Source organism: Plectropomus leopardus, chromosome 14 (genome assembly GCF_026936395.1).
Source record: "Plectropomus leopardus strain MGB_pleo_1.0 chromosome 14, ASM2693639v1, whole genome shotgun sequence".
In the NCBI taxonomy this organism is placed as follows: domain Eukaryota; kingdom Metazoa; phylum Chordata; class Actinopteri; order Perciformes; family Serranidae; genus Plectropomus; species Plectropomus leopardus.
This window is the reverse complement of record NC_142189.1, coordinates 11,638,518-11,666,286: the sequence shown is the minus strand read 5'-3', so window position 1 is coordinate 11,666,286 and position 27,769 is coordinate 11,638,518. Positions and strand designations below refer to the sequence as shown.

At 38.8% G+C, this 27,769-nt stretch overlaps 1 protein-coding gene across 4 annotated transcripts; it reads right to left on the bottom strand.

The window, feature by feature from the left end:
• Nucleotides 1–522: 522 nt before the first annotated feature.
• Nucleotides 523–26,158, bottom strand: LOC121953156 (protein FAM163A-like). 4 transcript variants are annotated; one of them, XM_088087486.1, is made up of 7 exons: nt 26,016–26,158; nt 22,998–23,113; nt 18,649–18,708; nt 7,972–8,074; nt 6,250–6,273; nt 5,979–6,093; nt 523–5,232 (listed from the first exon to the last, which is right to left on the bottom strand). In XM_088087486.1, exons 6-7 carry the CDS (start codon nt 6,069–6,071, stop codon nt 4,864–4,866), a joined length of 462 nt encoding a protein of 153 aa, XP_087943612.1. In that variant the 5' UTR covers nt 6,072–6,093; nt 6,250–6,273; nt 7,972–8,074; nt 18,649–18,708; nt 22,998–23,113; nt 26,016–26,158; the 3' UTR covers nt 523–4,863. The 4 variants fall into 4 exon arrangements, with proteins under 4 accessions (XP_087943612.1, XP_087943611.1, XP_087943613.1 ...); XM_088087485.1 differs by having other exon boundaries at nt 18,656–18,708; XM_088087487.1 differs by lacking the exons at nt 22,998–23,113; nt 26,016–26,158 and adding an exon at nt 19,494–19,971.
• Nucleotides 26,159–27,769: the final 1,611 nt, after the last annotated feature.

The window sequence follows — 27,769 nt, the reverse complement described above, 5'->3', positions numbered from 1 at the left end:
ATTTCACCCCAGGGTGTTGGCGTGACACAAGCTTTAATGTCTATTATTGTCGCGGGCTGAGCAGCCTGACAGGAGAGCAAACGGGTCCAGCAGGTAAAGTGATTGAATACCAGAGCATGAAGGCAGAATAACAAAGAGGAACCAGCACCACTGCTCGTAAATGACATCCACTTCTTCACCCCAGTCTCAGTCTTACTCCCACGTCATGGGTGTAGTTTCTTATAACTTCTCTCTAAAACCTCTCACTTATTAATCTGCTTCTCCATGATAGCAGATAAGTTTCATTTCTTTCCAAGTTTCACTTCCCTTTCTTGCAGCTTCAACATGTCGCTACTTACACTTCTGTGCTTGAATTTTACTCAAGTTTCTATTTGTGTGCCTTTGTGGTTTTTCATCACTTCCCACCATATTACGGTGCTTTTCTCCTTCTTCTTTACATTTTTTTTTTTAAACAGAACTGTGATTTCAACATCCTGTGCATCTACTGTTGAGTCATTTTGAGCAAAGACAGACCAAAAAAAAAGTCCAGGCAGATACAAACATTTATTCCTCCTCGTCCTCCTCCTCAAAAAAAGGAACATTTTGTGAAACGTGGTGGATTTTTCGCACTGCATCAGGGCATACCGAAACATACTCTAGTTTCATAAAGAAAAATCTGAAAAATACAATTTTCAAGTCAGAAAAAAAAATCCTAAAAATAACTTTTCAGTTCTGATAGTGCTCTTTGTGGCACAACAAACTGCTCATCACAAAAAAACCTAAACCCCTTTCACAAAACTTTGGGGAGCACATTTGTTGAGTGAGTATAGTGGGTATGTGGCAGTGAACACCAATGCCGAGTGGACGTCTAAATGAACAAAAAAAGTCATGTTACATATATAATTTAGCACATACTGCTGGATAACAAGGGGATGTGAGGTGAGGAGAGTTAGGAGATGTGATAATAAAAGCTCACAGCTCAGTGAAAACAATGTGGTGTGAGAAAATACAGAATAAATATGTTCTATATGTCTTTTAAAGGAAAAGTGTGTAAGATTTAGGGGTTGCAGTTGACAGCTAGTGGTGAGGATTGCAAATTGCAACCAGCTGAAACTTCTCCCGGTTAAAACTTATTAGATAGATAGATAGATAGATAAATAGACAGAGAGAGAAAGAGGGAGAGGGATGGATGGATAGACAGATAGATAGATACATTCTGGTATCGAAACCCCAGTTCTTATTTTCAGGTGAGTATGAACAAGAAAACAAACCTAGTACATGATATTTCATTTCTACCAATAAATCCCCCTAAATCCTACACACTGGATCTTCAGCTAATAATCTTTAATCTATTACACTAAATATAACTGTATTTTAACTATTTTAGTCACATTTTTGCTAAATTTAATTTTAAAGTGAATTCCCAAATGTACATCTCCATTCTCTTCTTGTTTTACTCCTCTGTTGTATCATAACTAGCAGAAATACAGAGAGAAAAAAAATCAAGATGGAAGAATAACTGAAAGGGTCTGGAAAACTCACATTTGGCACCAAACTCACTAAAACACAGTTAAATCCTGACATCCTTCACAAAAACTACAACACTCCTTAAAAATATATAGATTCAGGCATATACTGTGGAATAACACTGCATCTCGTTACTGTACTGTATAGCAGATATAATGGCTTATAAGATACAAAACTTAAGCTTCAAGATCAACAAAGTATGGTACATGATCCAAGTGTCTCCTTTCTGTTAACACCTGCAAAATCTGAGAATAATTTCTTTCTGTTCATCCAACTCAGTCTGTAAACATGAAAAAGTTAAATACATCAACTTATATGGAAGACACTGCAGAATCAACCCTCTTTTAGTAATGTTTCAGTACAATTAACCAGAAGTGACAAGCAAACTAAATTCATATTTTTCTAAGATATTTTCTTTTAAGAAGACTAGACTCCTTCAGTTATTGCAAGACGCACAAAAATGCTTAAAAACTTGTAGTTTCTCCTTCACTCTTTTCCCCTGGAGAAAAACATTGAAGCTCCATTAGCTGGCTTCTGTAGTCGGCAAACATCAACACCTAATAGAAAAACTGTTAGCCCTCATGTACAGTAAGCTGGAGGGGGTGGGGGTTTCTCAGGCTAGCAAAGACACTCTCAGTTAACACCCAGGAGGACGGGGAGAGGGGGAACAATGCAGGAGAGAATCACTGAAACTAAATAGGTGGTGGTCCTTTCTAGGCTTCGTATCATGTAACCAGATAAACCACAACCCAGAAAAATACCCAGAAAAAAATGTTCATATTCTAAGTTTTTGCAAAGCATGGATACATTACATTTGTACGTTGTTTTGTAGAAAGTACGCTGAGAGTTTGGGTTTCTCAGCAACGCTGCAATGAAGATGCGGTTAAGTTTAGGAACAAAAACCACTTGGCTATGGCTGGGACAGTTAATCATGGCTTAAAACGACCACATTTGGTGGCACAGCAGCAACTGGAATAGCAGGGAGAGGTAAGTGAAAAGCGCTCAGGTTCGGCGCCACAAATGCGGCTTGGAAACAGAACCATTTGTCAGTAAAAAATCACAAGTTTGGTTCCACAAGCACCGTTATGAAACGCCATGATGTGCTGCTGACAAAACCCACGTTCAGTGCCACAAACGCTGGTGGAAACGCCAGAAACGGTCACCAAAAAACAACCTGTGTTGGTGGTGAACAGTGGTCTGCAACTTGGCCAGAATCTTCAGCATCCCCTCCACCTCTGGATGACAAAACCTTTATTTCACCTCGCTTTGGAGATGTTCAGAAGATATGTGAGTAATGTAAAAATGTAATGTATTATTGGTTTGCAAAAGCATATAATGCTAACATTTTCTTCTGGCGACTGGGGCGACACCGGTTGTCAGATTGTAAAGACCAGGCTACAACAGACAAGGGATGAGCATTTAAAGTCATTTCCACATTTCATATCCTCATTCAATTATTATTGAGTACTAATGAGAAAAAACATCAGATTAGGGTCTGAAATAAACACCCAAGCAAAAATGCGTTTAGAGGTAAATCTTAGCCTACCTTTCTGTGCTCCAAACTGTAGAGATTAGCTATGATACAAACTTGCACTACATGTTCATTTTGTTCATTTTGTCGAAATACATTCTGACTGAAATCATTGAGCATAATCTGTGCAGATCTATCATTATGGCTATATGGATCTGTGCAGATATTCACAGATGACAGCTAGGTCACAGCTTCCCGTCCAAAAAATGTAAACTTTTAAAAAAGAGTCCACTTACATTGCAACTGCTCTATACACTGGACATCCAAATAGAGCCGGACTACTCTTGCCCATCCCTACAGCAGACTGCAAAAACCTGCCATCACAAAAACCTCTACGTCACCTCCCAGCTCTCATTTATTTTAAAACTATGGCTGGAGCTAAACAAAAAGCATATATTTCCCCGGCCATACAGGCAGAGAAAAGGATTTCCTTGGCTCTTCCATCCCACCTTGGCTATGAGCTTAAAAACCTTATCTAACGTATTCTACAAGGCGAATTATCTATCATGGTTTGGGAAGTTTGTCATATTAAAACCACTAATAATTTATCAATGGTTGAGACGTCAGGCAAGCCTATTTATATTTTTACACGTGACAGGGATTTGAAGGCTTTAGCCTTAAGACAGAAAATCTTTTGTTTTTAAATGTCTAATTTAATGCAGATGTCCTGAAACTTTATAATTTTGTTAGTGCTATTCATGAATAACAGCAGCTGGAGTAGGAGTAGAATAATTGGTAAAGCTTTATTTTATGAGTCCCTAATAATAATAATAATAATAATAATAAAAATAAAAATAATTAAGATAAAAAATAATAATAACTTCATAATACTTCTTGACTAAGTTTCCTAAAAGATCCATGTAATTTGGTCCTAACTATGGGCAATATAGGGACATTAATTTACACAGATTTATCAGTTCTAATTAATTGCTTGCGTAATCTGGAGGTTTTTTAGTATCAGATCAGCTGAACATGCAGAAACTGAACAGGCAAGCAAACAATTCAACACAGAGGAGGGTAAAGTAAGCATTAATAAATGAAAAGTCACTTGGTTTTTACTTCTTTTTTTTTCATTCAAGGACATTCTTATGTTTCCTATGACATGGACTAAATGACATAATTACATCCAGAAAATTTCCCAGGGAATTTTTAAAAAAGTATTCAGCTATTTTGTCTTCTTTAAATCTTGACTAAAACAATATGGCCTGAACAAAGCGCACATTAATTGTTCAAAGTAGGCTTTGAAGGGGAAATATATGCACTTTGTATCTCATAAATCTTAAGGTATTAAAATTGTAAATCCTTAACATAGCTTATGGGAATTGCTTAAAACTTGCATCCCTAGCACCTACACAAGAAAACTGACTTGGCTGTCTTTCAGTGTGCCTTGGGGACTCACACGTGTCCCTGACCAACCTTAAAAAGTGGCTTAAAAGATGTGTCAATCCAAGTGCATTCACACTTAAATTTAGACACATTTTAGTACCGCATGTGATTTGGCCTTGTGTGAAACAAAATGAGGTTGTACCAGAGTTATGTCCCACTTCCCTGCTGATCTAACACTGTTTATGCTGCTGTCAGCAGCTCTCCATGGGTTTGGTCCAAGGATTTGTTGCCCACACAGAGGCTCTGTCACTGGGCTCAGTTTATGGGTCACTCCCATGGACCAACGAGTCTGACATCTGTGGCGGCGGTGGGCAGTAATGTGTGCAATTGTGCTGTGTTGAAATCCGTCGCCTGAATTCCGTCTAAAACAACAGGGCGTGTGCTGGATGTGTTGGTATGTTTTCTATATGTGTGAGTGTGTCTTTATGGTGCAGCAGAGGTCAGACCTGGGTGCTGTAGGGGCGTGGCGGCGGAGGAAACATGTCCGTTGGACCGTAGTAGTTCAGAGGAGAGGAGCCCTGCGGGTTGCCGGTCAGCGGGAGAGGGTTCTCGTAGTAGGTGTGGAAGCCCAGCCGCTCCCCTCCGTTGCGAATGTCGTCTGTGAGTCCGGAGCGGAGGGTGTACGGAGAACAGGTGGGGCAGTGGTTGTGGTGGGAACCCGTGTCCAGCTGATCCAGAGAGACGGGGGTGATGGCTGCGCCGTCCATGGCGAGGGCGTTGCAGGCGTTGCAGGGAAAGTGAGAGAGAGGGTCCGCTCCCACCACGGAGCCCATGTCCACCTCAGAATCATTCTTCTTACAGCAGTAATACTGCAGACAAGGAAGTAAGTGAGGTTGTGCCAGAAATGCCAACTCTGCCTCTTAACTCCACTCTTAGAAATAAAAGAGCTAACGGGAACCATATAAGGCTCTTCGATTCGTCCCCATAAGATAACCTTTTTTGATTTCTGATAAAAAACCTTTTTATGGTTACAGCTGAAACCCTTTCAGAGGGTTTGTCTTTAAAGTCTTTAAAAATAAAGGTTTAACCTTGCTAAAATATTGAATATTTTAAGCAGATATTTTATATTTGAATTAAGTTTTATATGTGTATTTATTATTATAGCTTAGCTATTTAATGTCACGTAACGCCCCACCTGTGGCTATTAGAGGCAGATAATGTGGGTGCGGTTTCAAAAAAAATGATGGAAACGTGTCAACTATGGCAGAACATGATTGATTATGGGTGCTGTAGATATATCAACATTTAAAAATACCATTTGAAACATGCTTAAGCATCTGAATATTTAAAGGTTGACATCCAAACATTTAACAACCGTCAAGAAACTCTCTCCTAAAATGAGTTTTCAATGGAGTCTTATAAAGAACCCTTATTTCTTAGAGTGTTCAAAGCTTTTCTCATAATATTCACAGATTGCTGAGCTCTCTTTTTTAGAGGTCATCTTAGATAAAGCTTTGTCTAAAGAAAGTATATTTCTTTTAATGTAAAAAAGTCCTCCTTTAAATCATTAAAGACACACACAAAAATTAATACACAGGCAGAGACACAGTGGTACCTGGAGTCTACAGTAACAGAGCACTGCTACGATGCACAGCAGTATCACTCCGGCGAGAATTCCTCCGGATATAACAATAGTTCCCGCTGACATTCGACCAGCTCTCCATCAAACCCTTCAGAGGGAGACACAGAAATGAAAGCAGGAGAAAGACATGGACGTTTGAAGACAGGGAAGATGAGTAAAGGAAAAAAGAGGAATCAGCTTATTAGATGTCTGTATTTTGAAAGTGCCAGTAAAGATGAAACTGCAAAATATTCTGCATACTTACGTCCAACAAAGGTTTCTATAGTGCCTGCAAAGATAACCAATGTAGGCTGAATTAGTATATTCATGTAACATCATGATGTAACCTCAACTGATGAAACATGTTGTAAGTAGTTGGTTATCATGCAGCTGATGGGGATGTTTCAGGCCACTCAGATACAGATAGATAATAAAGGAAAAACCACCTCAACAGAAGCACCATCTGCTAAGCAGCTTCAGTGACAGCTTGACAAAATTCCTGCAAGTCTCTACAACTTTACACCACTCACTCAACACACTTAATTTGGTGTTTTGATGATGATGGTATGATATTTTTTTACTGATTACATAACATGTTAAAGGGAAAACACTTATTTTCAAAGACAGAAGACAAAAAACACAATAAAAAAAATTAAGAAAATCTGAAACCCAGAGGTAATATGAGTTTACAATATTTTAATTCTCTTCCAATCACTGAGCCCCGGTGCTTTGTCAGGACGCATTTTCACTAAATTCCAAGAGCTGAGAGATTGATAACCACTGCTCCATCTGCGCACTGTTTGGACAGTGTTTCAGATTCAGAAAACCCATCCACATTGGTGTTCGAGTAGCAAATCTGAAGTCTGAGACAGTAAGAAATTCTAAATGCTATAACAAGCGGTTCAAAGAACTACAAGCATCAACAAACTGTTAACTGGTAAATAAAATCAAGTATTAATACGGTCAATTTAGCTAATTAAAAAGCAACGTTACAAAGTTTTAAAGGTAAACTTTGCAGATTTTCAACCAGCTCTGTGTCATCACAGTGTGCCTGAGTATGCAGGTCATCAGTTTTTGGTTGCCCTATGACACAAGCACCCAGAGCTCCCTGCTTCATTGCTGGTCGGACTTGGATGACAAATTCTGCTTGTGGCACAAATTGTCATTCTTACATTTCCTGTTTATTTACAATGAAATAAATTAGATCTGAATGTCTTAGAGGTGGTGGTAGGTGTATTCAGGTGTTTCCCCATTTCCAGACTACGTTAAAGGGACAGCCCCCCCCCCCCCAAAAAAAATACATATTTTCCCTTTCTCCTTGAGTGCTATTTATCAATCAAGATCGTTTTGCTGTGTGTTGCTCAGTGTTGGAGATATTGGCTGTAGAGATGCCTGCCTTCGCTCAAATATAATGGATCTGTAGTTTGGTAGAAAGAAAACAGTTCCTAAATGAAGTGGTCTTACAAGGTCTGTGGATTATCTTGAGTTATCGGGCCATGATCTTTTGAAAGAGACATTGCTGTTGAGTGTTTTTAAATATATTTTTGGCACACTGAGCTCCAAAATCCGAGTCTAGTTCTATCATATTTGAGAGAAGTCAGACATCTCTACGGCCAATATCTCAAACGCTCTACAACTCACATCAAAACAATCTAGATTGATAAATTGCACTATAGGTAAGAGGAAAAAATATCTATTTTTGATTTTGGACTGAACTTTCCCTTTCAGATAATTGCCTCTAAGCTACAACCCTGTACTTAACACATAAAGACATTTGAGTGGCACCAATCTTCTCATCTGACTCTCAGAGACACAATAAATAAAACTATGTTCTAAAATACTGAAGTATTTATTTACTATGTCACCCTCCTGTTTACTCTTGTGACCAATAATATGTTGTGTTCAGTTGTGAGCTTCGCGGAAAAGTAATTTCACCCCTTGACAAAGCAGCAGCATCTGAGCTCTAATAAAAGAGACGGACACTTACATTAGAAGACAGCGGGAGATGCAGAGATGGAGGAGTGTGAGAAGGTAGGAAAGCATGACAGGCCTGTGGAGTGTTACTCTCAAAACCTCCTCTCACTGAACTCCTGCAGGAAAAGAAAGAGACTTCTGTCAAGAGAACATGAAAGAAATACAGAGCTGCAGATAATGATTATTTTCACACACCAAAATCATCCCTTGTAAGGACATATGCATATAAATATCTGCTTTTTTACATGACAGCCAGAAAAAATAATGTCATTTTGTTCAGTCTTGCTTTCCTTTTTATTTTAGTTCGTAAAAGGTCATCATTTGGGCTATAAGATGTCAAAAAATAATGACTGGTGGCTGTTAAAGGTCACCAGAGGCTTTAAGTGATGTATTTCAAACTGATTGAGTCACTTATTGAGTGTGATCAAAAATCAGAATGAAAAAGACAGAGAGAAGCAGCAAATCCCCACATTTATAAGCTGAAACCACACATAACTAAAATATTAACACAACTTCTGTTTTTGCTCCAATTTTTCATGAGTTGAACTAAAAGATCTAAAAATGTTCCATGTTCATAAAAGACTTATTTCTCCCAAATGTTGGGCACAAATTTGTTAAAATCCATGTTATAGAGCACTTCTCCTTTGCCAAGATAATCCATCCACCTGACAGGTGTGGCACATCAAGATGCTGATTAAACAGCATCATTACTACACAGGTGCGCCTTGGGACAGTCACAATAAAAGGCTTCACTGAACTGCACTTTTATCACACAACACAAAGCCACAGATGTTGCATTTTGAGCGAGTGTGCCACTGGCTGACAGCAGAATGTCCACCAGAGCTGTTGCCAGAGAACATTCAATTCACAGCCACGATCAACAACCTGAGTTACTCAATGTGAAGGAGATGTGTCGCACTGCATGAGGCAAACGGCAGTCACATCAAATACTGATTGATTCAATTAAAAAAAAAAAAAAAAATACTGATTGATTCTTTGGGAAATCTGTGACTAAAAGACTGCCTTTCTGTGGCGCTAGTCATGTGAAATCCTGATAAAAAAAAAAAGTCAAAGATAAAACTGCACATTTTTAAGAGGCCTTTAACTGTGTCAATCCCAAGGCACACCTGTGTAGTAATGATGCTGTTTGATCAGCATCTTGATATGACGCACCTGTCAGGAGGATGGATTATCTTGGAAAAGAAGAAGTGGTCTAACACACATTTTCCCAAATTTGAGCACATAATTTGAGAGAAATAAAGTTTTTGTGTGCATAGAAAAAACATTAGACTGCATTAGTGCTGCATTTATTCTTTTGTTCAGAACTTATCAAAATTAATAAACTAGTTGTTCCAACAATAGACTGTACAAAAGACGTGGATGTAGCCACCACAACATCACCCATTAGTTTGTGAACTACGAGACTGAAGCGTTGAGGCATTTTGGCTGTCGCCATCTTGACTTTTTTGGAGACAGAAGTGACCATACTTGGACTAAAGGGTGGAGCTGGGGAAGATATGCATTGCTTTATGATTTCTACTACCATTTTTTGTCTTCGTTGTTGATGTTATTGCTCCTATTTTAAATTTTTGATCGTTTGATTGTTTTTAAATGTGCTACATAAATTAACTTGATTATTCTTGGCTTTTTCCTTTATTGGAGATAAGAAGCTTACGTGTGAAAGGGGGAGCGAGAAAGGATGACATGCAGCAAAGAATCAGGGCTGGAATCAAACCTGTGGCCACTGCAGCAAGGACATAGCCTCTGCACATGGGGCACCTGCTCTACCAACTGAGCTACTGAGCACCCCAACTTGATTTGATTTGATTTTTATTAATTGACACATCAATCATGATTTACACATCACTGTGGTAACGGCTTGTCAATCAAAAAGTAATCAAAAATTTGCAAAATGAGCATCCTGCTGTAGTAAGAAGATCTGAAAATAGTGATTGGGACCATAAACTCATCCTCTTATTGACTTCTACACAATCTGTATTGTTTTGTAGCCAGTAGCGCCACCTTCTGCTGACCATAAGACAGAATGTAGACAAAAGGTACTGTACTTCCACACTGGCTTCACTTTTCAGACATGGGGGCTACATACACTTCTTTTTCACAGTCTATGGTTGCAGCAATGAAATCAGAGCAAACAATAAGTTCCATTATTATGGGTATCAATATTACACAAACAGGCTCAATACAGGAATCTTAAAAGCAACGATTGCAAAGTGTGAGTGAGATCCAGCAGGACCATTTTCGTTGGCAAACAGACACTCAGAATGTAGATTAGCATGCTGAATGCAGCAGCACCTACTGTGCACACAGGCCATATGGCCATTATGTTATATGCATATGTGCAGTACAGCCTCAGCATACTAAATCTGATTTGTGTGTGCATCCTGTCATTTGTAGCTCACTAGGACTGATTTGAAAGCACCTCTCGAAGCTGCATAGACAGTTATCATCATGTAATCTCCTGGATTTGATTCTGACAAACCACTACAGCTTTCAAAACAAACATGCAACTTATTGTTTTGATGAGAACTGGTGGAAAAATACAGTATTAGACACAAAAGGTATCTATCGTACATCGTTAGTCGAGTAAATATAACGATGCATGCACAAACACTCACTGCCAAATTACAGCTGAGTGTTGGGATTTCTAAATTCCTTCAGCGTTTGCTCTGCAATGCAGGTAAGTAAGCTTAAACAAATAGCTCTGATTGGCAGTGTCACACAGGAGCAAAAATTGCATAAATAAAGAAATCAAGATTCTGTGCACATAATTACTTTCACTGCACACAGCAAATGTACTGTCTTGCCTAAAACAGACTTTATAAACAAGTCTATCTAACAGAGGGCAATAAATTAACTGTGTGATAGAATATGCTTGCAAATAATGCCTTGATTAATTTTTACTGGCATTCACATTAAAATACCGAATAAACACACACCAAAATATGAAAACACTAAGACGGAATTACTTTTTATATCAGTATATGAAATGCATGATTTTTACATTAATTTAGACCCAATTTGTATGGTTGAGTTCAGGCAGAATTATTCATTTTAAGCACTGCCATTATAATAATTACAACACTAGAAGACTTTGTTTATCTACTGTTCAAGTTGATTAACTAAAACATCCACATATTTCTCAACGGAAGAACAACATTTAATTATCCCAATTAAATTGATTAAAAAAATGACGAGCTTCTTTCTCATTACTGGTGTATCAATGTAATTTTCTAAAAGCTTTGAGCATCCCAAGGCTGTAATTTGCTGTGAGTTTTAGTCTTATTGCCTAATGAAATGGTTCAAACACTCAGGCACTCGTAGTGTCGTGACTCAGCCAGAAGGTTCAAAGAAATTCTAGTTTGGGGTTGAGTTGTTTGGTCTACTGCCTGACTGTGGAGTTCCCAACCTTGCCTACGGTCAGGCCAGAGGTTTCTCTTCTGTGTTTCTTTTGCTTTTTAACTATCTGAACGCAAAATTAAAATACAAAGTGAGTTGCATGTACAACTTCAATTTTTATGGCTTTCTACAGAAGAGACACTTCAACTATCTCAATATCCCTTAAACTTAAAATATCTGCTACTGACTCATTTTTGTTACAGTTTTGCTGCAATAAAAATATACCACTTTTATGGAAGATTACAATCCCTCAACACACTCAAAATTGACAGAATTAAAGGCGTGTGGGAGAGGGACCTGGGCACTCAGTTCGGGGAGGTGGCATGGTCTGATGCAGTGGAGTCATCAGGTAAATCTCTCTGTGCAACAGGCTAACAGAGGCTCCTTTCACACTGCCTGTTCAAGGCGGAAATTTCACGCTGTCATTCTGCTTCAGCGTTCTGTATATAAAAGGTAACAATCGTGAAATGGAGAGATAGAGCTGTCGCGCCTTTAAGCCAGCAACAGAGAAAGTAACAGCTCTGAATTAGTGTCTGTGTAAAGGGACAGATGGCAAAACCGGACTATAGACGGGACAAGTGTAACGTTTTGGCGACATGTTATGTGTGTGACCCACTGCCAGGAGATTTAGCAGCTAGAAGCATTTAGCAGCTAACTCAAAGAAGAAGGATAGCAGCCAACTTTTAACTGTATGACCTCTTTTTTGTGTGTACGTGTTTTGTTTTGGTTTTTTCAATTTGTATCTTGTTAAACTCATCTATGCACTTTCATGTTTCTATGCTTGTATTTGTATACACATTTCTCTGTCTTTGTTGAGCAGGTTCAAAACCGGTTTTGATTCTTAAAAAACTATATAAATTAGATAAAAAACATAAAATTTAAATAAAATCTTGTCAGTTTCCTGCTGAATCTGTCAGGTGAGGGGCTCTCTTTGACAAATATCAGGCAAAAACCTTTGAACAAGCTTATCTTGTTAGCAAGAAGATGCATCTTATTTCAATGGATTAAGCCCAGACCTTTAATGTTAAGCAATTCTTAAAGTTTTGCCGATGGAGTGCTTCAGATTACAGGGGAATGACAGTTTTTCATAAGCTGCGGGTGCCTTTTTAAAACTACCTCCTAAACTGCAAAGCAGACCTAGTACGCAGGGGGTATCGCACTGTAGACAGACATCCTTCCATGGCCCTCGTCAATGTCTAGAGCTCTCTCCTTGTTATTATGCTGCTATGCATTGGTTGTGTAGTCCCTGATCTGTGCAATTCTTTCAAGCTCTGAGATCTCTGAATGTCTTCCCAAGCAATGTGTATGCCTACATGCAATGCTGCTTTCCAACATGTTTTGTTTGTGTTTTTTTCCAGACCTTACTGTGATTTGCTCATATGTCTGCATTTTTTTTGTATTACTTAGTATTCTCAAAAATTAAATAACATATTTTAATTAAAAATATATTACAATATAGTTAAGATTAAAAAAAAATCTTAACATTTAAAACTGAATGCACATGAATATCTGACTAATTTAACACAGTCACAGAGAGAAATGTGTGTTGAAATGAGCATGTGAGCCTCCCTCTCAGACAGCTCACTCGGTGCAGTATCTTCCATTGCGTCATCGTACTAAATTATATACACCACAGGCCACGATAATGTCGTTAAAAGCGATGTGAAGGCTCTCTTGCTCCCCATTTCTCCATCTCTTCTCTCTCTAGCTCACTATCTTATGTCTCCTTGGTCCTACTGCCTCTTGCCCTCTGTGTCCCATTCACTCTTTTAGCTATATCCTCCTCTTTCACCACACTGTACATTATGGTGCTGATCTACCATTTTCACTTCCTTTGGCTTTCATGACATGACAAGACAGCTGAAGCTACTATAGCAAATTTATGCGAGACGATGATGTATATCACCACAGACAAAGCAATGGAATCTCTCTAGAACAAAAAAATAAGTGATTTTGACTAACATGCAACCAAATTATGCTAGAAAGGGAGCGTTGAGGTAAAGCCTCAGATTAGAGAGTTTCCAACAGACTGGAGAGACAAAGACGCCAAGTGACAGAGGTTGGGAGAGTCGACTCTAACGCTGTCAGAGTATCTTAACCAGCACAGTTCATATATGACTCTCAGTGGGTTCAGAGCGGTCGGATTCAACTGGGAAACACACGCAAACACAAATCCGAGCAAACACACACATATAAGAACCCTTAGATCACAAAGGAAGCCTGTGGCCTAAGAGGAGTTAGAGGATCTGTCACAAATCCCCGTCAGTTGCTGACATGGAGAAGTGACAGGGAGGAAGGAGGATAAGACAAGTCTCAGAGGAGCCAACAGGCATCTGATTTCCACAACACACAACCTTCTTTAAGTAATTAAGTGCATGACTCCCAGGTGACCAGTAGACTGCAGTTAGATAGTGTGTATCTGTCAAATGAGCTTTAGTGACAGTGAGTAAAGGGTCCAGTTCTTCACTGCACAAGAGAAAGGCTGAAGAAAATGTGTATCCCTGAGATTTGCAGGGATTTTGACTGAAGCACAAAAGCAATGCTCAGTGGTTTCTTGTGTGTGTGTCTGAGAGAGAGGCTCAGGGGTGGAGTTAGCTGGTGTCCACAGTCTCAGAAGTAAAAGTCCTGCTTATTTCTGCACTGGTGACCAGCGGCTGGAGCACTTCCAAGCAATGTATGGATATGAATCAATGAATGGACTTAAATACGTTCACTGGGGAACTATGCCCATTTTCAAAATACATACATAATATTCCTATAATTACAGACGGAAAATACTAGTAAACATGAACAACTCTCTCCCATATCCAAAACTGGTTAGCTGAAAGTCACGTTTTCTGGAAACTCTCCACTTTTGATTACACACTAACAATCCAGAAAACTCTTGTGATCCGAAAAGTAAAACTACTGTTTTTGTCTCTGGAGTGTAGTGGCTCTGATGTTATCGCCTTCAGTTCCCCAGGGCTGTCTGATGGCAAACTTAATCAGTAAAAGTATTCTAAATATAGTATTTACTTACACTGATCTTTTTTTTGGAGGCTAAAAACTAACTGAGGCAGCGATTGCTCACCGTCCCATTTCATGAACCTGGTGCAAAGGGTTTTATACCCAGAAGTTATTGTAAATAAACATTGTTATTCAGTCTATATGGGCACGTTTTCTGTTTCAGAACTGTGAATGTAACAATACAATAAAGCTCATTTGGGTATAAAAAAAAAAAACCAAACATTTCGTGGGTCAAAAAATCAGGCTTCGATTCACTGTGTATGGAGCAGCTTGTTTCAAACTTGTTCACAAGTTTGAGACTTACTTCTCTGATTTCTGGCTTTCAGAGAGAGTGGTTCATTTTTTCAAATATTGATTGAACCTTCCTCGGGTGTTCCCTTTAAGGTTTGTACTGTTTTAATATAAAAGAAGCAATCTGAATGCTCCCTTGGGCTCTTAATTGAGAAGATAATTGATCAATCAATAGTTGCAGCCCTTTATCACAGTATTTAGAGCTATTTTGTGGCCATAACACAAACCAATAGTATTTTTAAGGAGACTTAGTGTGTTTCCATCTTTAGAAACATTAAGAATATCACCAGGAGAAAACTTTGAAATGAGAATATATTGCAAAGTAAGGAAAAAAGGACAATCAGTGGCTCCCACTACAACTCAGTTAACAAATAGAGTGACTTTAGTTTTTGTTTTGCAATGTGATGATTCAGTGAAAACACTGTGACTGCAGTGAACATTTGGTTGACTTTCTTGTGATTTTGTATCTATTTGCCATATTGTGATATTCATCACTATTAGAAAATATTCCTATTAACACGTGAATTTTGAAACTATTCATTGTGTGCTCCTTTTCTTTTCCCTCCCCCCTCTCACTCAAAACAAACTCAAAACAGTTATTTGGTGACGTGATTATACCTTTGTTTAAGCTACCACAACATCATCTAATTTCGACCTTCACAATGTTGGAAATGTTGAGAGAGGTGGAGAGGTTTCACACTCCACTTGCAGAACTATACTTAGCAGTTCTGTCGTCTCTTGACACAGTGAAAAGCAGTAGATGAGAGGCAGCTGAGAGAGGTGTCATATTTTAATTTGTTTTCTCTGTGGGAAATGAAACGATCCTTGCAGTCAGCTAAATGCGAAATGCACAGAAACACACAGGCATGCGTGGGTGAACTACTGGCTCATACACACATGCACATTCAGCACACACAATTACACATCCACACACCTAACATATCCCTAATCGAAAGTTGGAGAGGTAAAAGCGCTTCCCCCGGAAGTTTCACGTGGGATGATGTGGTGATGATTTTGTGTTTTGAAATTAAGAGCTTTTTCCTCCCCTGTGATTCCCGAGTGGACCAGGAAAATTAGAGAAGCTTTGAACGGAGAAATAAATCACAACTTTATCTACAAGTTAAAAGAACACCTGAGAATTTGGGGGGGCTGTGCTTATTTGCTTTCTTGTTGAGAGTTAGATAAAAGAATTCCTAAATCTACCTGTTATAAAGCTGGAGCCAACACCTGGTTGGCTTATCTTAGCATAAAGACTGAAAACAGACCAGCCAGTTTGCCATTAACAAATCATTAACTGTAAGTGCGTTTCCATCCGCCCCTTTTTACGTGCATTTCCATATAGAGCATTAAAAAACCTGTGTAAAGGTTTAAAAGTGTATCAATAAAAGGTTAATGAGACTAAGCAATGGAAACAGATTTAGAGAATAACTGATCATGTACAGTCTTGAGGTATCGCCACTGAATTGACCGCTGCACGTTCTCTTCATCGTCTTAAGCGTTAACGCGCGTATGTATAAGCAAAGAGCTGTTACCAGAACTCTTCCAAGAGCACAAAGCTGTTATATTAGTTGTTCAACACTCTCCATTTTCACTGTCCACTGAGCTCTTCGTAACTGTGACAACCTGTGAGGCTGAAAAAATGGAAGCCAAAAACTGCAGTTCATCAATTGGTCACTTAAGGCTGGCTCCAAAATAAAGTAATACTCAAAAAGCCCCATGTTAAAATGCTTTTCTTTACAGCAAAAAACAAACATGTTTACAGCCTGGTACAAAAAAAAAAGGTTTTGGTCTGTATAGTTAATTTCAACATTCATGCCAACTGTGCAGGGGATGAATTTATAGATAACTCACACAGTAAAGTTACGCATTTTTAAGGGCGGGCGCTAGAGTGACAGCAGTTACTATAGTCAGTCTAGAGTCATATCCGCCCCTCACTCCTCCTCAGCTCCAACCTCTTGTTCAAATATGGTCATCTTTTTAGGAAAAACCCTAAAATAGCCATGGTTAAAATGCCAAACTTGAGGCTTTAAAACAAGTCCATAAAACAATGGGTGACGTCATGGTAGCTACTTCCATTATTTACAGTCTATGGGTTTGACTGGCACAGTCTCTCTGTAGCGGTGCAAAGGCACCTTACTGGAGGATTAAAGCCACCAACTGCTTATCTCAACCACCTCCCAATGCTCACATAACAGTAATGGATGGAAACACATATAAATTAGCATTTTCTGAAAATTGACATGAATTTGCAATACCTTTGGATGGAAATGCAACTATTAATACAAAAGAGAAACTCAGTAACTCTATTATTTCAAAAACCTGGAACTAGCAAATGTTTGGCATTTTGATTGAAGAAGGCCTAAAAGGTATACTCCACTATGCAGGATTTTCCTAATAAACAAAGGTAAACTCATACAAAGGTACTCCCACTCAATCATCACGTATTTAGTTTAGATTATTAGGATCCCTATTAGCTATCACCGTGACGTCAGCTAGTCTTCCTGGTTTCTGACACTTTCAATCCACTAGAAGTGTGTGGTGGTGAATTTATCTGCAGAGACTGGGCCTTCTGCTGTTTGGGACATTTCTGGCCACAGCTCGCAGGTGAAGTTGGGGCTTTAAAAGGCAGCAGATGCCAGATTGTATGCAGCACTCATCCAAGAGGAAGCTATGAAAATTGCGGACAAGCGCAGAAAAAACACAAATATATCAAGGCGAAATGCTAAGCAGGTAAAGCTAAGATTGGCTTTCACTTTTGCAGGAAATACTGTTTACAAACAATAACCAACATTTTTGCATATTATACCTCTAATTTATGAATCAACTAATTTTATGTCAATCAGCTCACCAAGTAATCACCTAATTGTTCCAACACGTTTTGTTCCCATTTATATTCTTTAGAACATCTCCTGGAAATGACTCTGGCTTAGCACCGTAATCAATTAATTTATTTTCGTCTCATTATCCTTTGTCATTACAGATAAATAGAATATAAATAAGTATGCAAAAGCTGAAGTATATTAAAGGTATTTAAAAATCATTATGGAAGCTGGAACTCATTCTAAGCTCCCAGAAGACATTAGCTACAGAGTCATTATGTGAATGAGTTTTAATCCATTTCAAAAGGAAGAAACAGAGAAGCTGGGAGATGATTTTACAACAGGAGATAGATGGGGAACAGAGCCCGAGTGAGAACGAGGGAGACGGAGCGAGAGGGTGGCAGTACCTGAGCGGCTCCTTGATATATCCATTCTTAAATAATGATATGAATATTTCGTTGAGGTGGTCTCTAACTTTGCGCTGGAAATCACAGCGAGTCCCTGCAATTTTAAAGCCCTGGGGCTTCAATTATTCAAGTATCATTCCTTTAACAATATTTTTCCATCACAGGGCAATTTAGCCAGGTAGTAAAAATCGGGACTTTTCTGCCTCCTCTGCCTCTGAAAGCACTCATCTCAGCGTGTGAGGAGAGGAACACATCCACATCTAGGACAGAGACACCCACTGCTAGAGCAGGAGGGAACAAAGACAGCAAGGAGTGGAAGAACAAAAAAGGGGGGGAGGAAAAGTGGATGATTTCATTTTAAAATAGTCTAAACGGAACTCAGTCATCCGTTTTTTCCATATGACTGACAATGAACACATACAATCGCTCTGGGCTGCTTTTGTGTTTGGAGTGTCAGAATCACCTCCTTTATTTTGGACCATTTATGGACAAATACATAAGAAACTGGATTTGTGCACTGAGCAGGGGTTAAATTCAGTGCAGATAACGGCCCAAAAAAGAGAAAACACTGAAATCTAAATGAGCTGTAGAGATCCCAGTTGAAGATGTAAGAGCTGAAACAATTTCGGCTACACAGTTCGCCCAGAGCAAGATCCCAGAGGTACAGAGCAGAGATCAGAGACGCCACACGAACGACCTGTCTGCCAAACAGCGTGGAGAGAGAAGGACAATGGGAATAAGCAAACACACCCCTTACCTGGAGAAGTCACCATCTGGGGGATATCATCCTCGACGGTGCTGCAAAGCCCCCTGGGAGAGCAGAAAAAAAAGACATGACATCAGTGAGGCTATAATGCCAGGAGAAGCCTCGGGCCCCGATGGTGATGTGGACAGCATTGCAGCTACAGTAAATGAGCTTTTTTGTTTGTTTGAAGTGGGCTGGACGGATCTGTCTTCATTCACATCATGAATTCATTAATTGAATCGTCATATCATTCATCACTCATTCTCACAGTGACTTTCAGCCAGCGCTCATACGTTAATATATTTCAGAAATGGGCTTAATTATAGTTTAGTACACCATAAATGATGTAGTATGTTTGAGATCTATACAAAACATACATCATGTTGCACTGAATCTCTATAGAAGTAGTCATAATCATGCAAGATAAAGCCCAGATTTTATTGTCAGTGAAGTCACTTTAAAATTAATGTTGCATTTTCTTGGTTTCCATACCTCTTTAAGTACCATGCAAATAGCTTACTGTGCATCGAAATGTTATAAACATGAATAAAATGGAAAATAACCAGCGTAAAATTAATTTTCTCACCTTACTGTCTAGAATATGTTACTAATTTAAGCTACACATCATTGCAAGTAATGTCAAACAACATTATGTGCGACCTCTTTGCAGGATAAACACGTTAATAAATACTTTTCTGATATAAACACAGCTCATGTTTTAACTGAATGGGCGACTGGAGGTCAATTTACCAGCTGTTACATCACTGATTAGCCTCATTTCTGCTCAATTAAGCGGATAAATTGATCCGCAGAGTCCTTAAGTGGCGCCCGGATGATTATTAAGCCTTACCTTTTAGATGGAGGGAAATTTCAACAACCTGTTTGAGAGATCGTTTCTTCTTTTCAATAACTGAGGTCCAGTTTCGCTCCACACACAATAAAAGTCCGGTGATTTCCTCTCCAGCACCGGTCATTAAAGACGCTCGGAGCCCCCCTGCGCTCGCACTGCAACCGGAACCATCACGTCATTATCCGCCGGTCGGTTATCCCCTCTGTCCCCCCGGTTCACTCACAGCCAGGTGCCAGCAGTGAGGGCCTGTGGGAAATCTCATGGCATCCTCCTCCTCCTGTGCGAAGCGCTGGAGACGGATGAGACGAGGCGGCGGTCCGGCTGCTGAGTGTCACCGCTCGGCATGGCTGCGTCCTTAGCGCAGCTCCCGGGGGGCGGTTTGGCACCCGCTGCCGCCGGTCCCGGTGGGGCGGGGTGGGAAGAGCAGAGGTGGGAGCGACAGTGTCAGCGTTACACCGAGTGATATCACTTTACTGGGAGGATGGGAGGGGGTGGTGGTGATGGTGGAGTGAAGAGGGGGGTCGTCACCACCCTGAGATGAAAGCGTAAAGCTGGTGGAGGTTCACGCTGCCTTTGTTGAAGGAAATTTCCAAATTTACACCCAAAGCCTTGATCTCTCTATAAAGTAAAATATTTCCTGACTTTGCAATCCTTACGTGGAACTTGCAACGGCACACCTGGCTCTGTAAGTTTGATAAAATAATGATGGCATAAATCTCTTAAGCTGCACCAAATTTCATGCAAATCATTTAATGCGTTTTTAAAATATCCTGACAGAAGAAAACTCCTTGATGAAGAACAATCCCCACGTAAAGGTAGTATTAAGCTCTTTAAAAACTCAGTAAAAGTAAAATTAGCTTTTTTTAAAGATATCAAGTCAATTTTAGATATAAGAACAACGTGTGTGTGGTCTTACATAAGTTACAACTTCTAAATGGGAATTAAAAGTTCAGCTTAGAAATGGAAAATGCAAAGCACAGTTAAAGCCACTAAGGGCCAGGCTGCATATTGCAGGAATACCCTGATCTTACTCACACAGCTTACAGGTACAACCAACTGCAGTTTGATCACCTGACCACTGAGCAGATTCACTGTAGTAGTCTGATGTCAAGTTACTGACCCCAAAATACACCTCAAGGCTTCAAAAATCAGCTGCAGTGATCAGATGTTCTTAAGTAGAATGATTCAAAAGTCCTTATGGCTTATGAGTTAAAATATATCGTTTTATTTATGGTTAATAAATACATCAGTTTTCTACCATATTCTAAAGAAACTTTGGGTCACCAGGTTGTTTAAAAAAATGTAATTTTGAGGCGTTTATCTGACCTTGTCTACTTAGTCGATAGTAATCAGGAAGACCGCTCCAATGCCCGATTCAGTCTCTGACCTTCTGGAAAAAGAGCTGCGGGGCATTAATACCGACATTTACAACTGCCACCTTGAATTACTGTAAAAGCCATCAATGAATTGTTCAAGATTTAAAACTGCAGACTTACTTTTGCTTATAAAAGCTTATAAAAATTACCTGTTAATAGTGACTTATATACCTATTCATGCTCAGAGAGCCAGAAACTCATTAGCGTGTATTAATGTCTACTAATGGTCACCTTGCAACCAAAAAGGACAATATCATTGTTTGTAATTTATTAATTACTTATATGCAATTAGTTAAGATTTTATTGGCGCTTAGACTGGCATGTTATCAGATTTACATGACACAATTATTGTGGCCAAAAAAGTATTATCAGTATAGCTAAATATTTTTTTTCAAAAACTAAATAAATAATGTTATCAGTAAAATTAATATTTGACAAAAAGAGCAATGTCCCTTTATGGGTGGTGACAAAGCAACCAGATGGTGTTGGGGAAGGGAGAAAAAGCGAGAATGGAGAGAAACGGAAATCATTTCAGAGGTGCGGGAGTATTTACACAGTTTTATCATGTGTGTATTATATCAATATTTCAACTTTAAATATTACAGATAACATCAAGAGCAGAAATTTGTGACATGTCTTATTGGTAAAAGGGATAAAATCGATTTATTTCACAATAAATTAGACAGTAAACTATGTTACAATTAAAGTGAAAATATATTCACACTCCTTTATTATCTTAAACCACATAAAGGTCTTGGTCTGTTAAAGATTTGCAAAAAAAGTCAGAAAGATAAACAGTTTGAGCACGTGCGAGCTGCTGTCCGTGGTGCTGAAGTTCACCGTAAGAAAAGGGCAAGCAGTAGAGCAATCATCACATCTGATACGAGTAACTAAAGGCTTATCTTATAAATCTGGGTTACACTTTCTAATTCCCTAAAGAAGCTGGAGCCAACCATCTCAAACCGCCCCGGCAAACAAGATCCGTCTTGACCATAATGCTCATATAATGAGGAGATTTATCCAGGCTACATTTGTTTAAGTATAATCTTGATCCAGAAAAAAAGGGCTCATCTGTTTAGCATTTCTGTGCTTCTGTGTGTCTCTGGCTAAGTAAAGCTAGCTTTGTAGCAGGGGGCTGATGAAGGCAGGCCAGTGGGGAGCTCTAAGATTACTGCTCAAATTGAATAAAGGAGTCGACACATTACAGCGGCTTAGATGATACACCCCACTGCACTGGTTAATTTAAAACCAGCACAGTGTTATACACGGCAAACAGAGACACACACACACACACAAACAACACGCGTAAACCTGGCCAGCCCCTCTTTTTAACACCGTCTTTCCTTCCATTTACCTTTCTTCTCATTTACTCTCTGCTACACACAAACACACACACATGCACGCACACACAAAACGACTCACAACCACTCAGCATGGCCCCTGCCTCATGACTTGAGTTCATTATTGCCTTGGCAGGGTTCCTCAGATGAAATTAGAATGACAACAGGAATGACACAGAGTGTAGCAGTGGAAAGTTTACACAGGGTGAAGTTGAGAGCGTGCGTATGTGTATGTGTGTGTGTGTGTGTGTGTGTGTGTGTGTGTGTGTGTGTGTGTGCTGCACAAATCTAATCTTCTCTGATTCATGGGCAAGCTTGTCTGCATGCATTTGTGATACACTTCCTCTTTGCGTATGTACTCAGTGTAAGAGATGGAGACAGAGAGCGAATGAGAAAGAATGGCTTCTGACAGTAGAACACAGCATGAGCTCAACTCTCTGGGACAAAGTCACAAAGCCTTTCTTAGCGGGACCACCAGTTAGTGTTGACAGCGCAGGCTGACTTCATTTACTGGCAATACTACTTGTGACACAGTTACATACCCCAAAGGCTGAATTATGACTTCCTGATCCAAAGAAGTGCTGAGACACTGCTGCTCTCTGTTGCACAGGCAGACAGTGGGGATAGGCAAATTCTCATTTTCCTCAAAAGCACAGTTTACAGCAGGGGACGTATGGATGAGCTGCCTGAGGTTTTTTTTTAAGAAACGGCATTGCATTTCCTTTTTTTCGGAGGGTTATTTTAAAAACTTTAAATATACAGAAATAATAGGGCGTCCAGCGGCTCACCTTGTGGCACGGGTGCTACATGTGCAGGGGCTGTGTCCTTGCGGCGGAGGCGGCGGCGGTCTCAGATCCAACTCTGTGTCATCCCATCTCTCTCCTCCTTTCTTTCTAGTGCTGTCCTGTCAAATAAAGGTAAAAAAAAATATTATATATATATATACATATATATGACCTACTCCCAATTTAACTACATTCATACAGGTTGTGGTCTATGCTAATAGATATTTTTACTTGAATGAAGAATGACCTAGTCAACCTATCCGAATGATGATCCATTTACCTACATATATATATATATACATATATATATATATACAATATGGGATTAGGGTTAAGAAAATGAAAAAGAAGAAGATTCATCAAATCCCAATTTCCATGTCTGAACATTTTTAAGACTTGCAAGATTAATTTAAGACATTTTAATAATAATCAAGGCCTTCATTTTAGACCAATAAATTCAATGCTTTATCAGACTTTTAAGGATCCACGGGAGCTTTGTGAATTCTCCAAACCCTCTGGTTTAAAAAAAAAAAATGTCTGTCATCAGCAACTTTACTTTGTGATTTGTGAAAATTAAACTAGCTTCAAATGATAAAAATCATCATGTTAGTATTGCCGTTGTGAGCATGTTTGCATACTGACTTTAGCATTTTGTTGTTTTGCATTTAGACTTTAACATTTTGCTCTGACTTTGTTCTTTGTTTTGACCTCAGCATTTTGTTCAGAGCATTCCTGGGCCAAAGTACAGCCTCACAGAGCAGCTGGTATGGTATGGCCACTATTGACTCGACTTGACGCAGAGAGGCCAATAAAATCCAATATGCAAGTAATGAATTATTTGCGGCTACAGTTTTATGAAGGGAATCTATTTAATGAACGGCTGAATGTTAAGCATTTGTGAAAAGAGTAGGTGGTCAAAATGTCTCACTGCGAACCCAAGATGAACTATGCAACTTTTTATTGCCAGCGACGGGCAAAATTGCCTGCATTGAGGTTCAGCAACAGGGAGAATATAGCTACAGTAAATCTGGTTAAACTAGTAAAAACACAAGCTGATTTATTCATCAATAAACCCTTTCTTATATATGGCACCTTTACAGAAAAAGGATTAAACTAATGGAAACATCACATAAAAAAGGATTTAACTCTGAATCACATTGAATGTGTGAGGCTGAATGCCAGGTAGTATTGCACCAGGTTTAAAGGAGCTCCGACAGTCAAAAGGCCGGTCTTCAAAAATGTTTTCATGAGCGCCTTCTATGGCCTCTGAGCTCACCAGATTGAAACATCTCTGAACCTTCATGGGAAATCCTGGAGTGCAGAGTGTGAAAACAACTTTTTCAACCTTCAAAAGAACTGCAGGCGTTTTTTCTTCTCAAGGATGTTTTTGGATTGTAGTACACACACTTCAGGTGATGTGAGGAGGCAGTGCAAAGAGGACTGAAGCTTTCCTGAAGCTAAGACGTGTCTCTGTTCCTTCATATTCTGCAGTATGTTTGGCTTGGTGTATAAGGCCAAGTGTCCTATCTTTAATATCCTGTATTCTCTGTGGAGATAAAGGCAGCTGATCAACCAGGGAGGCGCAGCTCAGATCACAACAAACTGAGCTAATTAAATCGCTTTGTCATCACCAGGAATGCTCTGTGGGACTGTACAGAGCTGCGAATTGCTACCATATACCCCTAACTTGTCAAGTTAATTCCACATTGTATCATTAAGGAATGTAACACCACCATCTATCCCACAGGTAGATTTTTACTTCTTCTTTTAAGCTGGGCTCCTTTAACCCTTTGAAACCTGGATCAATGTAAGTTTACTTGTGATGCCTTTTACAAGTATTGAAATCTTCCAACCATTAAAAAATTAGTGTAATTTTTTTGAATACATGGGAAAAGAGGCATAGAGCAACTCTGCAAGAAACGTCTGACAAACTTCGATCCATTAAACTATATTCATAATTATAATTATGCATCTTAAATTATGTTACAGAAATAGATTTTTTTCTTTTCTACTTAGCTTGTTTTTTGTTGTTGTTGCTAATTTTCAGGTAATTTTCTTGTACTTTTTTTATACTATTTTTTGCTATGTTGAGTCATTTCTTAATAAGTTGCTCATTGCCTTTCTTTCCATGTTTTTGAAAGAAATCAAGCCATATTTGCTCAGGTTTCAAAGAGTTAAAAGTTTCTCTTACCTCTCTTAACTCTTCCTATGTTTTTAAGAAAGGGGATTTATTAAATTATTTAACAAAAAAAGATGTTACCAATGATTTTGAGCCTTTATAATGCAACATCAGGAAAAAAAAAGATTAATAAAATGTACTTCTTATGTCCTCTATGCATTTTCTTAAAGACTTTTTAAGATTAATTTAATTTTAAGGATCCCCGGGGACCCTGCACTAAGGCTGGTAGTGTGAACATAGTGTAACCATAGACTGTAGGCCATTATATATCATATACTGTATTATATACAGTATTATATACAGTATATATACAGGCGAAGAGCCAACGGGGAAGAAACAGTAGATTTTTTTCTGACTGTAAAGTGAAAATACCACTAACAGGTTGTGATAACGAAAAGGGTAAAAAGGTGTGAGTTTTAGTCATAAATTGTTAGAAATATGGGAGAAGTCATGACTCTGGGTGGAAACTAGGAGAGGGCAATGAAATACCGGAGTCTCAGGGGCAAACGGAGGAGTTGACGAGTATGTCCTAAACGGAACCACGACGGGAAAACATCGTTTTAGCGGGAGGGAAACAGGGAGCAGACAAGCGTCACTACCCGTATAAACTTGGTTTACCGACATTTATTTAAAAAGAAACGCTCTCTAAACCCAATAATTACATGTTAGCTAGCTAGCTAAACTGGTAGACGACGGTAGTGACTAACCTGTGCCAACGGTAACGGTTACAAACACTGATTATACCATTTGGACCAGCGTTAGCGACAAAGTAGATACTTTTCTCGGGAGGTAACGATGGAAACTAAAAACTGAGAAGAAAGATGAGTGGATATTGGACTTACATTCGCCATTGTTGCCAGAAGCAAGACTTGAAATGAAGCCTGGTGACGCTCCTTGTCTTCGGGACACATTAGTTTAACGACTGGTTGCTAGTTAGCTCGAAAGCTGCTGTCTGTCTGAAGCTGTGTTTACAGCAGTTAACAGCTTGTTTCTGCTGCCCCTCGAGGACAAAATGTGTTACTGCAAGTTCAGTCCTCAGGGACTGTTCGGCACATTTTAGGCGCTTTTCAATCTTCTTTTTTTTAATTTTTTTTAAATATAATTTTGGCTGTTTTCATGCTGTTTTGGCAATATTGTGTATTTTTATTTTATCCTGGAATTTCCAGCTCAGCTCCTACAATAAGTATAAAATACACAGTGTAAACAAAATTGTTACATTCAAACTGCAGTTTTTGATCCCACAGTCATCAAAGCATGAAAACATTAACTGTATTATTTTTTGGGTGTCAATCTGGGCTTTTGCCTTGGAATTTGTCATTTTTCTGATTTTCCACCCGATGACATAAATGTTACCATATTTGGCATATGAGGAAAGTACATGGTATTTCCACGAAGTGCACTGTCACAAATAATGTTGCTGCAAATTACTGACATATCACAGGCTGTGATAACAATAAAAAATAATATTTAAAAAATCGACTTCCCACTAATTCCAAGTGGCATTAAAAATACCTAAAAAAATCTTAAATCTAACTTGCCTGAAGCTGTAGGAACCCTGCAAAGATTTTCACATCAAGAATTTTGGATATCTTTTATTATCACCCCATCAATCAGAAAATACTGTCAATAGCTATTTAAAAAAATCAGTTGATTAAAAATAATCAATTTTTGCCACATTCTTAGGAATAAAATGTTCTATAAATCAGGGTATGAATGCTTTCTGGAAAAAAAACCCCTTTGTATATACCTTCATAATAGAAAGGAAATAGAAAGGAATAAAATTCAAAAGTTTGGTGTATGTTAGTGATACGGAAGTGGATATTTTTGAATTAGAAAAAAATTAAAAAATTTTGAGAACACTACAGAGATATCACAATGAAACTTCCCCAGCTGATAACTAAGATTGAGACAATGATTTTTTGTGTGACAAGTTTTCTTATATTTTATTTTAAAAGATAAAAATGGAGCATTATCTAATTAAACATGTGCTTTTTGCATACATTTCGAGAAGACAAGGTTGAGCTAAAAAACACCAAAATGTGTTTTTTGGTCTTTTCACTAGTCTGAAAGAGGACATGTCATGGGAGTAAAATAGCCCAAAATCTTAATATTTTTCCCCTGTAGTGTCACACCTTAAGGGAAATATTATTGCTGCTGCTGGTTACAATTATATTTTAGAAAATAGTGTGTTTCCAATTTTGCTCTTTCTTTCCTAATTTAATCCCACTGTGCACAAAGCGAGGAAATTATATAACAAACGAGTGGTTTACCACCCGTCATCCAGGTAGCACAGTCATCATTATGTGTAAGGCGACCGCAGGTGAAGACTTTGCTACAATATGACTCTTCCCTGTGGGCATATTAGTCAATTCTGTTAACACGCTCTGCTGTGCTGGGCTCCGGATTAGTTTTTAATTACATTCAACAGTGCAGAGTGTCACCAGCCACAAGCCAGACACAATATCGCCTGGAACAACCTTTTCCTCAGAGAGAAGAAGGTTGAGAGTCTGAGTAAAGTACGATTTGCACATAAATTAAACCTGTGTAAATTAAACAGCTGACGCCACACTGACTCACCAGCATGCAAACACATCTG